At 47.4% G+C, this 16,845-nt stretch overlaps 1 protein-coding gene across 5 annotated transcripts in view; it reads right to left on the minus strand.

The window, feature by feature from the left end:
* PLEKHA2 (pleckstrin homology domain containing A2) overlaps positions 1–16,845 on the minus strand; it is a 106,038-nt gene that overhangs the window by 44,074 nt on the left and 45,119 nt on the right. For all 5 annotated transcript variants that reach the window (XM_028708044.2, XM_077919855.1, XM_077919853.1 and 2 more), the window contains 2 exons: positions 15,979–16,076; positions 6,235–6,342 (listed from right to left, as the gene is read on the minus strand). In XM_028708044.2, the coding sequence (XP_028563877.1) occupies positions 6,235–6,342; positions 15,979–16,076 (206 nt within the window). The remainder of the gene's footprint in view (positions 1–6,234; positions 6,343–15,978; positions 16,077–16,845) is intronic.

Here is a 16,845-nt window from a genome sequence, read left to right on the forward strand (position 1 = left end):
TCTTGGCTACCAACTGTAAAGACGGCTTCTGTTGGCTAAAGAAGGCTTCTTTCGAGCCTAATTTCAGCTGGGGGATGTGACTCTCTGGCGCCAGGGAAGGTCTCTGCAAGATGCACATGCCCACAGGTAACCCCTATTTCACTGTATCACTAGGCAGTTCATGACTAGGAGCCCACTGAACCAAAAAGCAGCATATAAGTAAACCACAATAGGAGAGGAATAGAAGAGCGTATTTGAGGAGATGTGTAGCTTGTCATGCAAACTACAGCTGCTAAAATTCCATCTTCTCCACAACTAGTAAAGGTGAAGGCATTCTGCACCTGCCCAATAGGCATTGGGGGGGGGGATGGAAAACTAGGGGGAACAGGAAGGAAAAGTGCTTTTGAGAGGAAGACATGGCTGCTGGCTTCCTGGAGAGAAGCACTCCGCATGGCAACCTTATTTGGCAGGTACCACTGTGTTCTTTTTGCTTCTTAGCCACATTTCAAGTCATGGCTCAAAGGAAAGCACTCCTGCTCCTCCAGTCTCTTCCCTAACCTTCTGAATCCTGCATCACAGGATGAGCAGCTTCCTCTTTAAAAAAGGCACACACTGCTAAAAAGAGGAGGGTGGCACACTTTTCTCTGGCAAGTTAATGAGGCATGACAGGCCATTTGGCAAGGAGGCAAAGCAGCTGCTACGCCCCAGATTTTGTGATGCCCAGGGGTTGGGCAGGGTGGTATTATTGCTGTACCAGCAGGCAGTGGGGAAGCTGCAGCCCTGCAGATGCTGCGAGACTCCGGCTCCCATCAGTCGCATCCGCCAGCACCATCCATCACCTGGAACTTGCCAGAAACACCTGGCTGGCCACTTTGGGAAATAAGGTGATGCACTGGGAGGCTCTTTGCACTTATTTTACTGGGCTTTGTTTAGGTCCTCATGGCAGCCGTAGCTAACCTTTGGCCCTCCAGTTGTTGCTGAACTCCAAGTCCCATCATCCCTGAGTGCTGGCTGATGGGAGTTGGGAGGGGCAACATCTGAAGGACCACAGCTTCCCCACTCTTGATTCAGATCAGGACTCACTGCCATGTTGTTCATTTTATCACCCTTCACTGCAACTACAAGAGGCTGTTGTGCTTTTTTGGCATGCATCCCAGCTAACCGGGTCATTGCCTGAATTTCTGCATTGCATTGCCCTCACTGCTTACGTTTCCACCCAAAGCAATGTGCACATTGTTGCATGCAAGCCCCAATCTCTGATTGGTGAGAAACTCCGGGGTGCTTCCCCAGGGTTCAGTTTCTTTAGAATGCAAGTCAGCACAGACTGTGGTGTCTTCTAGGACGTATTGTTTTGTGTACACATGCAGGCAATGCAAGCACAGGATGGAAGGGATTGCAGCATCACCACCCCCACAGATCTTGCTTCCCCATTAGCCCCAAGCCCAGCACGGAACAAGACATGTCTCTGTGTCTCCAGCTTCCAGCACTGGCCCCCACCCCATGCACAGTGCCCCCTTGCTCTCCATCCTGGGTGAGGCAACCATTTGTCTCTAGGGCATCCTCTGCAGACTCATAAATCATAATAATTTTATATTATTATTATTAATCACAGTATTAACTGGCCAGCCAAAGCCATTCACTTAACTAAGGGACTGGTTGGGTCAGTTTCCTCTTATCGATTCTACCCCACATAAACAGGACTACAACTTTGGGATGTAGGGTATCATCCTGACTGACCCCCCCAACTCATAATAGAATATATCTGCACCTGAAGACAAAGAAGACTCCAGTCCATTGAAGCATATGCCAGAATAAATGTGTTAAAATTTAAAGTGACACAAGACTTACTTTTGCCACAAGACTGACTAATGCAGTGTCAGGGATGTGACTGAATCGAATGCCTGGGAAGAGTCAAACTCTGAAGATGAAAGAATGCAGACAGAGCAGGAGTGGGTTAGCTCGCCCCCCCCCCTTCACCAAGAGTTTCCAGACTCAGATAGAGCAGCAGACTCGGACAGCTTGCAGGCAGAGGGAGGGGAAGAGATAGACGGCATTGAGGAGGTTGCTATGCAACCAGGTGAGAAACAGTGTTCAGAAGGCTCTTCTTTTAAGAGCGGGGTGGGGTGGGGGTAGAATTCCACCCACCTTCTCCCCGAACCAGAAGAGCTGAATGGGTTAAAATGCAACAGAAGTGCAAGAGAGGAAGGACTGGACTTTGGCGCCCTTCGTGCTGTGACGGGGCGGAGACTCAGAGTGACCAACTTGCACCAAAGTGTGGCAGGCTGGGAGCCACGCTCTGGATGTAATTTATAAATAAACGTACCATAAAACTGCCAGAGACTTGTTAACTCTTATCAGGGCTTGCTTGCTTGCCTGAGATCATTACATGCACTTCCGGGTTGGTGCCTCCGGTAATGGCGGAATTCCTCTGATCGGGAGGAATTTGCCCCGTGGGAATTTGGGTCTGGCCGCCACGGCGAAGGTGGAGACCCGTAAAAAATCACAGGCGGGAGAAGCCTGTGAGCGTGGGATTCGGCGGGCACCTTTTGCGCCTCCCCTACTTGCGGGGAAACCCAGTTTCGGGGATCCGGAGCGACGTGGGGTGAGCAGCGCGGTGCTTCGAATCGTCTGCTTCTTCCACGGAGCGAAGCCGCATAGCTGTTGCCGGAGAGCACTGACTTTTTCCTGTGGACAATTTGACTTCAAAGTAATTACCCGTGAGTAGAGCTGAAGTGGAGAATTAGATTTTTAAACATTTAATTTGGCATCGAAACGGGGAGGTTCAATACAGGAAGTCCGCCTCCCCCTTTTGTAAATAGACCGAGGCAATGAGGTTGCAAGCTGAAGTCTTGGAAAGCCTTTCATAAAGGGCTGAATTTCCAGCGGCAAAGCACATCGAACCCCCCCTTGGAGACAGGAGAAGAGGGGGGGAAGTGGTGGACTGAATATGCCTGTAGGAGAGAGTGAAGAGAGCTAAAATACCACTGCTCTGACCCTGGAAACGGGCTGCTAGCAGGATTGGTGTCTTTTGGAATGTTCATTGACAGCGTTTAGAACGTTCATTGACACATAGCTAAACAAGAGAATACATTGTTTCTACCGTCTCCGGCTGTTTTTTTTTAAAAAGGAGTAAAAGTAACTGAAAATTGAAACTAACTTTGGATTATTGGAACTGTGTTTAAAAGAGGACACTACTGACTAACACAAATAGAAACTGTTTCCCCCTAGTGGAAGCTTTTGAAGCTGGTTGCTTTACAAGAGCTGGGCTAGGGGAATTTCCAGCTGCAAGATAAAAAACTGTGAGACTCTGGGATTGACCTTGAATCTCTTAAGTGTTATGGCAAATGGCTGCTGCTTCTGTACCAGTACACCCAAAATCAAGAGGAATGTCGACAGAAGAGGCCCTAGCGGTTGCATTAGTGAAGATAAACGATTCGCTGGAACAGCTTCACAAGAAAACAGACATGATAAATGTGAAGGTGTATGCTGTAAATATTAAAATCAACTTAATGGTAGAAGGTATGGATGATCTGGGACAAAAGGTGAATACCAATGCAGAGACCATCCAGAAACTGATGCAGGAATCTACTTTGATATGGCAAATTGCAGATGAAGCCAGGGAGAAAGTTGTTGTTGCTGAATGTAAAGCAACACAACTGGAGAGAGAGAGAGTCCCAGCCCCTCAGAGGCAACTTGATGAACATAAGTTGACGCTTGCTATGATTGAACTTAAAGAAAAACAGACGAATTTGAGGACCAGAGCCCTACTTGAATTGGAGAAGGAAAGCTTGACAGAGTTTCAGGAGGAGACAGGACTAACATTGGTTGAGAAAGTGAGGTATTTGGGGGTTAGCGTGACTGCCAAAAATGTGAATCTATTTAAGGATAATTGTGAAGGACATTGGATTGAAGTGAAGGGGGATTTGGAAATATGGATAAATTTGAAGTTGTCATTGTTGGGCCGAGTTGCTGTGGTGGGGATGAGTGTTGCTATGTTGCCGGGGATGTTGCTTTTGTTTCCAACATTGCAAGTTTCGGATGGGATGGATTGTTTCAGGAGGTGGCAGAGGGATGTTTTCAGATTTGTTTGGCAGGGCAAGAAGCCTCGAGTAAAATTTAAGATATTGACTGATGCCAAAGAAGGAGGTGGATTTGCCCTGCCAGACCTTAAACTATGTTGTGAACCAGCTGCTTTTTGCTGGCTGAGAGAATGGCTGCTTCCTGAAAACACTGAAGTGTTGGATAATGGCAGATGAAGTTGATGGACTATGTGGAATTGGTGGAAATGACTGGCAAAATCCGAGACCAGGGAGAAGAGTCGGTGGAAGAAGATTGGAAAAAGTTTAAAGACTATTTATAGAAATACTGTAAAATTAATGAATGTTAGAAGAATGTTGGAATGAAGTTATATGGCTTTAGTAGAAATGTTATAAGGAATTAAGTATAAATAGATTAATAGAATATTAAAGGAAAAAATAAGGCTAGAATGTGTTAAGATAATTATAGGATAGAAAACAGAGGAAGATGGAAAGGAATTGCTGAAACAACTAATAGAAGTGGAATACAAAAAGGGAGGTGTGAGGAGGTCGTGGAAATAAGTGAATGAAGGATAAGATACTGAAATTGTTTGATGTGTTTTTAAACTGTTTTTGTTTGGTTATGTTAGTTTAATGTGTAGTGTTATGTAGTGTTTTTGTACTGTATTGTATTGTTCTGTTCTTTTTCTTTTTCTTCTTTGTAGTGTTGTGTTTAAATTGTTGGAAAAGTAATAAATATCATTTTTTTTTTTTTAAAAAAGAGATCATTACATGCAACTACCCTTCTGGAAACAAAACCATGGTTCCATGGGATCTTTGATCAGGGTCAAGACACCAACCCATTATTAGAAGGAATCATGCCTACGTATTACCGTATTTTTCGCACGATTGGACGCACCGGACCATAGGACGCACCTAGTTTTCAGGGGGGGGAAATCAAGAAAAAAATATGATTTCCCCCCCCCCCCCCAGCTCTGGGAGCAGTGGACAGGCTGCACGCAGCCTGTGCGCTACTCCAAGACCTTCTCCCTGCTTTTGCGGGAGGTGGGGGAATTCCCCCATCTCCCGCAAAAGCCCGCAGGAGGGAGAAGGGGCTGACTCGGCCAGTCAGTCCCTTCTCCCTCCTTGGGGAAAAGCCCCCAAGAGCCGCTCGCTCTTTAAAGGCTGTGCGGCTCTTGCAGGCTTTTCTGCGAGGTGGGGGAATCCCCCCACCTCCTAGAAAAGCCAGCAAAGCCGCGCAGCCCCTTTAAAGAGCGCACGGCTTTTGCCTGCTTTTGCGGGAGGTGGGGGAATTCCCCCATCTCCCGCAAAAGCGCGCAGGAGGGAGAAGGGACTGACTCAGCCAGTCAGTCCCTTCTCCCTCCTTGGGGAAAAGCCCCCAAGAGCCGCTCGCTCTTTAAAGGGTGCGCGGCTCCTGCGGGCTTTTGCGGGAGATGGGGGAATTCCCCCACCTCCTAGAAAAGCCAGCAAAGCCGCACAGCCCCTTTAAAGAGCGCACGGCTTTTGCCTGCTTTTGCGGGAGGTGGGGGAATTCCCCCATCTCCCGCAAAAGCGCGCAGGAGGGAGAAGGGACTGACTCAGCCAGTCAGTCCCTTCTCCCTCCTTGGGGAAAAGCCCCCAAGAGCCGCTCGCTCTTTAAAGGGTGTGCGGCTCCTGCGGGCTTTTGCGGGAGATGGGGGAATTCCCCCACCTCCTAGAAAAGCCAGCAGAGCCGCGCAGCCCCTTTAAAGAGCGCACGGCTTTTGCCTGCTTTTGCGGGAGGTTGGGGAATTCCCCCATCTCCCGCAAAAGCCCACAGGAGGGTTGGAGAGTAGCGGGAAGGCGTCGCGCGCCTTCCTGCTGCCCCCCATCCTCTGGGGCTGGCGATGGGGGAAGCGCTGCTTTTCCCCCGCCAGCCTCAAAGAGCAGACTCTCCTGGCTTCAGCGGTGCGAAAAATACGGTATATGTACACCAGGCCTCCACAAGCCCTGCCTGGGCCCAAGTTTGCTTATTTTCTCCTTCCCTCCTCATGCCTTTTTCCTTTTGTGCTATGTACTTAGATTGTAAGGCTGCAGGCACAGGCTGTGTGCTTTTAAACTGGTCTTATGTAAGCCACTCTGGGGGCCTTTTTGGCTGCAGAGTGGGGTAGAAATGCTGTAAAGAAATGCTGTAAACTTCTCCATCTCCAATCCCTTTTCCAAAGCAACAGATTTGGCTGACCAGCCATTCCCTTCTCACCTGGTTGACTGAGATTGGCGTCTGCACAACCACCCCACCAATGATCTCAGTCCTGTAGGGACGCTTGACAACTTCTGCAGTTGGAGGGAAACTTTCACCCTTTGGAACCTAAGAGAGAGAATAGGACAACTTATGTCTCGTGCCCAAAACCAAACAATTGCCTTCTCAAAATCTGCCAGGCTCTCGCTACAAGAGACAGCATCCTTCTAAATCCCTCCAAATGTACCCTTTTTTGAAGTGCTTTTATCAATTGCTAGAGTGACACCTGAGGATGTATATGAAATTCCATTCAGCAAGGATTTCATAGAATCATAGAGTTGAAAAAGACCATGAGGGTCATCTAGTCCACCCCTGCAATGCTGGAATCTTTTGCTCAATGTGGGACTCAAACCCATGACCCTGAGATTAAGAGTCTCATGCTCTATCTAAGACCAGCAAAGAGTCCAGCTGATTTGTAGAATTCCTGCAGTACTCCACTTTGAAATAGGGGTGCATACTGGAAATAATGGGCTGCATTTATTTGCATGATATACCTGTACTAAAGAAAAAAGTTGGTGCTTTAAGATCAAACTATTTTGCTCGATTATTTTTTGACAGATGGACTTGCTGGATTTGAATGACACAAGAGCCCCCACCCCAGCACAAAATCTGATTTGTGGAATCTTGCATATGTGTTGCACATTCTTGATAGTATTTTTAAAGTGTACATTTTTAAAGACCCAGAACTCTTTAATGGGATCTATGTATCATCTTTCCAGCACTAGCAAAGATGTCTTTGTACTTCAGCCCTGGTCCAACTTTTCATACCACAGCCTTGTCACACAGGCAGTGGGGAGGGAGGTCAAAATTTGACGCCCCCTCCAGTCCTCACACTGGCTGGCTGGGCTTTGGAAAGGTGGTGTGAGGCTCTAACAGGGCCCTAGAGCCTTCCCAACTCCTTCCCAAAGCTGGGAACTCACAAACTAGCATTTGGGAAGGAGGACTCTCGGACCCTGTCAGAGCCTCACGCCTCCTTCCCAAAGTGAAAGAAGCTTTCACTTCTGCTTGACCCACACTTTCTAGGCATGGGTCCTAGTGGTTTGCCCCTTCCCTGGCTCCTTTCCTGGTGCTATTTTTCTAGCAAAAGAGGTGCTAGAACTCACCATGAGCACCTCCCTCTTTCTCGTAGAATGGCACCTGAGAGGGGGCAGAAATGAGTTCCGGTGAGTTCCCCCTGAAAAAAGCCACAGGAAAACCTACCCTTTTGCTTTAAATTGGGGCAAATGTCAATCTGGAGAAAACCTGATTGGCGTTTACTCTGAGTGCTAAAGATTGGGTTTCCCTGGGGGAAAGTGGTGGGAAGTCTGGATGAGCCCCAAGTCTTGTTTAATTGGGCACCACAGTTCAAGAAGGACACTGACAAACTGGAACGTGTCCAGAGGAGGGCAACCAAAATGGTCAAAGGCCTGGAAATGATGCCTTATGAGGAACGGCTAAGGGAGCTGGGCATGTTTAGCCTGGAGAAGAGGAGGTTAAGGGGTGATATGATAGCCATGTTCAAATATATAAAAGGATGTCACATAGAGGAGGGAGAAAGGCTGTTTTCTGCTGCTCCAGAGAAGCGGACACGGAGCAATGGATCCAAACTACAAGAAAGAAGATTCCACCTAAACATTAGGAAGAACTTCCTGACAGTAAGAGCTGTTCGACAGTGGAATTTGCTGCCAAGGAGTGTGGTGGAGTCTCCGTCTTTGGAGGTCTTTAAGCAGAGGCTTGACAACCATATGTCAGGAGTGCTCTGATGGTGTTTCCTGCTTGGCAGGGGGTTGGACTCGATGGCCCTTGTGGTCTCTTCCAACTCTATGATTCTATGATTCTATGATTCTATGATTCTATGATTCTACCTTCAATAGGCTTCACTCTGCCTAATTCTAAAACGCACTGAAGTAACCATTATATAAATTAATAATAAAATTCCCTTGTATTAAATTAGACAGAACTGCCCATGATTTCTACAGCCATTCTTCTTAAATTAGTATCTTACTCTGTTTCCAACGTTGTCCTCACACCAAGCTTGCTACAACCTCCATATTTAAAAAAACCTTCTTTCTCTGAGGGATTAGTACCTTTGATTTGCAAAGCACAATACCCAGTCTCCTCTGGTGGTTCTACAGCATATGGAGCCATTCATGTATCTATTTCCTGAACTTTCCTCTCAGGTGCCTCCCTTGCTCCTTCCCAATGCCTGCCCTGCAAAGTCCTTCCAGATGGGGGGATGGCGGTGGTGGCAGCAGCAGCAGCAGCAGCAGCATCATGGCCCTTCAGGTGCCAAGCAGACAGAGATATCTAGCAGCTCTCAGCAGCTCCTTGGCCAGAGTACAAACCTAAATGTGGGTCTATATCAGATTCAGGAGGAGTCTGTGGCTTTCAACATGCATTTCCCCTGCCTAATAGCAGAAATTCTTATCTACAATCTGGTAGCAAATGCTGGGAAGATTCACTTTCCAACCTTCCATCAAAGAGGTGAAGGTACTCTGTGGGCTGGGCAGGTAAAACTGGCTTTTACTAGGCTAACACCTACGTGACCCAGATCTTCACCTCAGCTGGTCCGGTACATAACATTCCAGAGCGGATCTCAAACAGCCAATACGTGGAAGGAATTTCAGAGGCTGTCTGCATGCAAGTTCCCCATAAGATGGTTAAAAGGGCTCTGCTGGAACAAAGGGAAGCTTCCATCTAATCCCAGACACTCTTTTTCCCATGGTGGCCAACCAGACACATCACAGCATGAAGGCAACTGCCTTCTTCTGCTTCTCAGCAAAGCCACTAGTTTAGGTGTCTCTTGAAGAGGATTAGACAAACTCACATGAGAAAGGGGCATCAATGGCTCATTTTATCAGATTTTTACCTTCCTGGAGCTATATGCTGCTGGGGGTTGGGGCTGGGGCCAGTAGAGGGAAAGGACAGGGCTGGAAGTGGCTGGAGAGCACTGTTGATTTCTGTCAACTTCTTCCCCCGTCCCCTACCTGCCCACCGCCACTTGCACAAAATTAGAGTGAGGGTCTCACGTGGCCCTCAGGCCACAGAGTAATGCAGGGATGGGCAAAGAGCAATTACCTTCACCCTGTACTTGGCGTGGGAAGAAGCTATTGACAATTTTGACCCTAGCAAATGCCTATCAGGGTCATATTCCCACATGCGAGACCTTCCAGGGCCCACATGGTGACAAAAGTCAGAGGTTTCTACACACATTTCCCTCTCCTGGCATTATCACACTTCAAGGAAGCATTTGAGCAGTCAAAGGCCTTTGAAGAAGGGATGAGCAGGCCAGAGAGAAGCCTGACTGGCCACGTTTGGCTCCCAGGCCTGAGGTTGCTCTCCTCTGGTGTTTTAATGATACACATATGTTATGTACTGAATTGAATAGGATCCAAAATGCAGCAGTCTGATTGGTCCTAGAACAATAGGATTCAGAATGCAGCAGTCTGATTGGTCCGCAGGAGCCACCCAATCCAGCTCCAGGTGGAAGTGAATCCGCAACCTGATTGGCCTGCAGGAGAATCCCAGAATTAGCCAATCACGTGGGGCCCATTGTGTAAATAATGTATATAAAGCAGACATTCTGGGGGAACTTCCATTCCTCCTCACCACTATGAACTGAATAAAGAGCATGAAATCCACTCTCGACTCCGAGTTTTTTCACCATATTTGCAAACACAACTTTGCCCCCACTTGGTGCTCACATTTAATACATCTTAGATGTATGCCTAACCATAACACAACATGCAAATGAAGCCACTATTGCCCAGATTTAGGAATCTAAAAAGGCTTCCTTTCATATTCATTTCTCAGTTCTTAAGATAATAATCCATGTTCCAAAACAGCAACCAGTTTTCGAAAGTCAAGTTTGGCCAGCTGAAGGGGAAGTAGCCAGCCCTCATGGACAGGGAAACAGGAAACAAGCATGTAATAGGAGCACATCTTCCTGTTTCAGAAGCAGCACAGTGATTTTACAGGGTGAGTGGATATGGGGAATTTAGTCAAGTTGCTGTCAAGTCATCCCTGTATTTAAGGCACCAGTGACCAACCATTCTGGCAAGTGGGGCATAAGCCATGCCCACAGAGCTCTACCAAAAAACACTTCCTGCCCCTTCTCCTTGCAGGGTGGCAGAGTTGACAGGAGACCTCTATCGCCCTCACAGAGCTGCAGTTCTCAGCATTCCCTGTGAAGAGGGATTGGTTCCTAAACCACTGTGGGCATTGTTGCTCTTTGAGGGGTATAAGGGTCCCCTAACAACCCTCAGCACCTTCAACAAACTTCAGACGCCAGGATTCCTTGGGGAAGCCACGACTGCTTAAACAGCTATGATACTGCTTTAAATGTATAGTGCAATTGGGACCCAAGATAGGGGGGGGGGCATTGATTTTCTTTGCCTTTCAATGGGAAGCCACCTAATTTGCACATCTTGAACCAATATGCAAACCTCATACTACTCTGAATTACTCCAACCAACCAGTGAGTACAAAATGTATCATATTAGGGGAAAGTGTGCAAAAAACCAAAACAAAAACCAACCCACCCTATTTTAGTGCAAACAACATGCAAAAATGAATTTTATTATGGGAAATTACTTTCAAAGATGTGTGTGTGAGTCAAAATTGCACACAACAATATGTTTAATAGGAAAAATTCACACAAAAATGCTGATGGATTTTCAAGAGTGTTTTTTTTAAAAAAAGACACAAAAATTGCTTCAAAAATGTGGAGGCCTGATTCTAAGACAAGAAAAATGAGACACCGAAACTGACCGACTTGCACATGGGCTGTGTAGCAAAGGACATCTCCCCAATGCTCTTAGAAGATGCCTCTAGGTCTTCAAACGCAACCAATGGCAGAGAGTAACTGCTGTATGGCACACAAGCTGCCTTTCCGTTCCTATTGATCAGTGGGGAGCCACTGGCCCGTCTCCAAGGAAGCTGGACAAAAAAACCACAGGCTTAGATCCCTGCAGCTGCAGCTTGGCAACAGGTCTAATGTAAGCTATGCAGGAGGAGAGTCAAAAGGCAGCAGGCAGGGGGCATTTGATCTTCCAACCGCAGGTGTTGGTAGTGATACAAGATGCACCACGCACCTTTCCCCAATGCCAGAGCCATCAACACACCGAGCAAGGCATCCTCAACCCAAGGTTCCATATAATGTGGCAAACACCTGCCATCATGGAGAGAAGGAAACATCTCTTTAAGCTGGCCCCTAAAGTAAGGGGCTTCCTAGGCTCGGCTAGAGAAGTTTCGGGTTTATGGTAAGATAAGGTTAAAATAAATTAAGGTAAATTGAACGACAGAATATAGTCAAAGATGGAAAGGATTTGCTGAGTTAATTAATAGGTTAGACTGTTAAGATAAATTACCCAACAAAAATTGAGAAAGATGGAACGAATTTGCTGAAACAATTAATTAAACTAGAATACAAAAAGGGAGGTGTGAGGAGGTCGATGAAACAAGTAAATGAAAGATAAAGATATGGAATATTGGATGTGTTTTTTTGCTGTATTGTTGTATTGGTTTTTATGCTTTTTACTCCCCCCCCCCTTTTTTATGTATCGTAATGTATGTCTTGTTAATTTTTTGTTGCTTTCTTTTCTTCTTCTTTCTGTAATCTTTAAACTTTTAATAAATATCATGTTTAAAAAAAAAGAGAGAGAGAAGTTTGGGGTTCCATATACTGTATTTTTCGCCCCATAGGGCGCACCGCCCAATAGGACACACCTAGTTTTTTTTGGGGGGGGGGAAATAAAGAAAAAAAAATATTTCCCCCCCAGGCACGGGGCTGGCGCGGGGGAAGCCCAAGCTTCCCCCAATCCCAGCCCCGAGAACAGCCTGCTATCCGCAAACCTAAGGAGGCCAGCGGTAAGTCGCGCCAGTCTCCCCAGGCTTCGGAATGCAGGCAGCTCTGCGCAGCCATCGGGAGGCAGGCCCGACTTTGCGGCCCGCTCCGGATGGCTGTGCAGAGCTGTGCTCGCCCCGGGACAGCAGGCAGCTCTGCGCAGCCATCGGGAGGCGGGCCCGACTTTGCGGCCCGCTCCGGATGGCTGTGCAGAGCTGTGCTCACCCCGGGACAGCAGGCAGCTCTGCGCAGCCATCGGGAGGCGGGCCCGACTTTGCGCCCCGCTCCGGATGGCTGTGCAGAGCTGTGCTCACCCCGGGACAGCAGGCAGCTCTGCGCAGCCATCGGGAGGCGGGCCCGACTTAGCGCCCCGCTCCGGATGACTGCGCAGAGCTGCGCTCGCCCCGTGACAGCAGGCAACTCTGAGCAGCCATCGGGAGGCAGGCCCGACTTTGCGCCCCGCTCCGGATGGCTGTGCAGAGCTGTGCTCACCCCGGGACAGCAGGCAGCTCTGCGCAGCCATCGGGAGGCGGGCCCGACTTAGCGCCCCGCTCCGGATGACTGCGCAGAGCTGCGTTCGCCCCGCGACAGCAGGCAACTCTGAGCAGCCATCGGGAGGCAGGCCCGACTTTGCGCCCCGCTCCGGATGGCTGTGCAGAGCTGTGCTCGCCCCGGGACAGCAGGCAGCTCTGCGCAGCCATCGGGAGGTGGGCCCGACTTCGCGCCCCGCTCCGAATGGCTGGGCAGAGCTGCGCTGCCCCGGGGACTGCAGGCAGCTCTGCGCAACCCTCGGGAGGCGGGCACGAAGTGGCGCCAGTCTCCCGAGGGTTGCGCAGAGCTTCCTGAAGCCTGGAGAACGAGAGGGGTTGGTGCGCACCGACCCCTCTCGCTCTCCAGGCCTCAGCGAAAGCCTGCATTCGCCCCATAGGACACACACGCATTTCCCCTTCATTTTTGGAGGGGGAAAAGTGCGTCCTATAGGGCGAAAAATACGGTACATGTCACCACTAAAGCAAAAGAGAGTGTCTTCCCCCTCCGTCAGGGAGTTAAATTCACACAATACACTGCTTCCAGGTGATCACACCAAAAATGTGGGTAGTTCTTTTACAGGTTGTTGTTGTTTTTAGAACAACTCTTACAAAAGAAATGGGAAACCAGTGGCCCTCCAGAGATGGTTAGACTCCAACTCCCATCAACTCGAGCCAGCATGGTCAATGGTCAGGGCATGATGAGAGTTGTAGTCCAACAACATTTGGAGGACCCCAGGTTCCCTATCTTTGCTAACTGGGAACAAATGTTTGCTTTTCTCATGTCATGAATTACAGGGCAAAGCTTGTTCAAATTCTGTAAACAACAACAACAACAGATTAGATGTATATGCCGCCTTTCATCCAAAGATCACAGTTTACAGTATAAATCAATGTATGTACCATGGAAAGGAGGGTATATTAACAGCAGCCCATTTTTTTCATGGCATATAGAACACATGTAGATGGGTAAAATGCCCTGGGGAGAATTATCACACGCCAGGGTATCTCAGATTGGTTTGGCATTGGTCTGGCAAGTGGTAAGGACAATTTTTACTACATGTTGGGCACAGCTGGGGGAGGCAGGTTGGGGAAGGCTACTCTAATGTCTAACCCCTCTTTCTTCTTTCTGGACTTCTGTTCCTGTTTTCTGCTAGGTGAGTGAGAATGGCAATTAAACCAACTCATAGAATCATAGAATAGAATCATAGAATCATAGAGTTGGAAGAGACCACAAGGGCCATCGAGTCCAACCCCCTGCCAAGCAGGAAACACCATCAGAGCACTCCTGACATATGGTTGTCAAGCCTCTGCTTAAAGACCTCCAAAGAAGGAGACTCCACCACACTCCTTGGCAGCAAATTCCACTGTCGAACAGCTCTTACTGTCAGGAAGTTCTTCCTAATGTTTAGGTGGAATCTTCTTTCTTGTAGTTTGGATCCATTGCTCCGTGTCCGCTTCTCTGGAGCAGCAGAAAACAACCTTTCTCCCTCCTCTATATGACATCCTTTTATATATTTGAACATGGCTATCATATCACCCCTTAACCTCCTCTTCTCCAGGCTAAACATGCCCAGCTCCCTTAGCCGTTCCTCATAAGGCATCGTTTCCAGGCCTTTGACCATTTTGGTTGCCCTCCTCTGGACACGTTCCAGTTTGTCAGTGTCCTTCTTGAACTGTGGTGCCCAGAACTGGACACAGTACTCCAGGTGAGGTCTGACCAGAGCAGAATACAGTGGCACTATTACTTCCCTTGATCTAGATGCTATACTCCTATTGATGTAGCCCAGAATTGCATTGGCTTTTTTAGCTGCCGCGTCACACTGTTGGCTCATGTCAAGTTTGTGGTCAACCAAGACTCCTAGATCCTTTTCACATGTACTGCTCTCAAGCCAGGTGTCCCCCATCTTGTATTTGTGCCTCTCATTTTTTTTTTGCCCAAGTGCAATACTTTACATTTCTCAAGTTCTTCAGAACCTGCAAATTCACCCCACCTATCAGAATTACTCTGAATAAATTCTAAATCCATGCAATTTGTAAAATTGCTCAGCCTTGCTGGTCTGCAGGTGCCCAATTGCAGTTGCTTTTGCAATTCTCCTGAAGTAACTTTAACTAGAATAAATGGCTGGGGAAGCGTAACAAAGTGCTGTGGGTGCCCCCCTCCCTGCCTGTGGTAGTACAGGACTTTTCAGGCTATAAAATACTGACAGCTTATAGGGCCTTTTTCCTATTTGTGTCCTGGGTGTTCTATCTGTTTTGCATTTACTGGGGTGAGTTGTTAAGGAAAAAGTGGAGGAGGAACCTGTTTGTTATTACTTCTTACTTTACTATTTAAAGACTTTCTACACTGCCTTTTTACATTGGGCACTTCCAGATAATCAGTGTTTTCAGATGGGATTCAGTCATATACCAGCAAAAATTGGTTCAACAATTATGACTGGGAGGTCTTGTACAACAAACCGACTTCCTCAAAGGCCACATTTTTTGCAATAAGGTAAGTGACAGCAAAGTAAAGTGTGGAATAACATTTGCTTTGATGCAATGTTGTTTAACTTCCCCATAAGCAAATTGGAATGAATGCTCATTTAATAGCTAACATTGTCTGATCTACCTGCAAACTAATCAGGATGAATAAAAGAATAATTGGGGGGGGGGGGGGAGAAGTGTGCATGCACACGAAATCTGTGTATCTGAAGAAGTGTGCATGCACACAAAAGCTCATACCAAGAACTAACTTAGTTGGTCTTTAAGGTGCTACTGGAAGAAGTGTGTATCTGAAGAAGTGTGCATGCACACGAAAGCTCATACCAAGAACTAACTTAGTTGGTCTTTAAGGTGCTACTGGAAGGAATTTTGTTTTGTTTTGACTATGGCAGACCAACACGGCTACCTATCTGTAACTGGAACTATGGAAGGCACCACATTGAGCCACATGAAATGGAGGTCCATCAACCAGTGTATCTGAAGAAGTGTGCATGCACACGAAAGCTCATACCAAGAACTAACTTAGTTGGTCTTTAAGGTGCTACTGGAAGGAATTTTTTTTGTTTTGACTATGGCAGACCAACACGGCTACCTATCTGTAACTGGGGGGGGGGGGGGAGAGAAAGATAAGACGTACTCCCTGTACCATAAGTGCAGACCCCTCTTCTTCCCCTTCCCCCAAATTAATGCACTCCACCTGTTCAATTATGTTTTAGGATTCTGGCCAAGATGCCCACATAATTCAGCTGAAAGGAAAGGAAAGAAATCCCTACATTCCAACCAGATTAAAGCCTGAATAAAAGGAAACCAAAATGACCCCTTCTTTCCACTGAACACCAAAAAGATACCCAAAGCACTGGGCAAACCTACCGTGATCTTGCTGGCCCGATTTAGTGCCTCCACCCAGTCCTGCAGGTCCTTTTGGTCATTGGCTTGCAAAACATAGCGCTGAGACAACGCATTAATAACTGTGGACACAGAGATCAGTGTCAGTGTTTGGCATAGCACATTTCTCCCCCACCCCAAATTCTGGAAATTGTAGTTAAGGCTATTGGTAAATTTAGCTCTATGAAGAGTAAACAACGGTTCCCAGGATTCTTTGGGAGATGCCATGTGCTTCAATCGTATAGACTGGATTTGACATTGGGGCTCACCTGAACAGCTGTCTTGATTCCCCCCCCCCCCTTCAGATGGAGAAAACAATTCTGTTCTGGAAGGCATTTGCCCTCACAGAATCCAATCCGATCTAGTTGCTGGTCTTAGCACTTAGATTTAAATGGGTGTCTACATTTGTTGTTGTTGTTGTTTAGTCGTTTAGTCGTGTCCGACTCTTCGTGACCCCATGGACCAGAGCACGCCAGGCACCTCTGTCCTCCACTACCTCCCGCAGTTTGGTCAAACTCATAGTCTCTGGTTCCTCTGCCTCTTCTAAATCCAGCTTGCACTTCTGGGAGTTCTCGATCCACATACTGCTTGAGCCTTCCTTGTAGAATTTTAAGCATAACCTTGCTAGTGTGTGAAATGAGTGCAATTGTGCAGTAGTTGGAGCATTCTTTGGCACTGCCCTTCTTTGGGACTGGGATGTAGACTGATCTTCTCCAAACTTCTGGCCACTGCTGAGTTTTCCAAATTTGCTGGCATATTGAGTGTAGCACCTTAACAGCATCATCTTTTAAAATTTTAAATAGTTCAGCTGGAATACCATCACTTTCACTGGCCTTGTTATTTGCAGTGCTT

This window comes from Podarcis muralis, chromosome 15 (assembly GCF_964188315.1).
Source record: "Podarcis muralis chromosome 15, rPodMur119.hap1.1, whole genome shotgun sequence".
NCBI classification, from domain to species: domain Eukaryota; kingdom Metazoa; phylum Chordata; class Lepidosauria; order Squamata; family Lacertidae; genus Podarcis; species Podarcis muralis.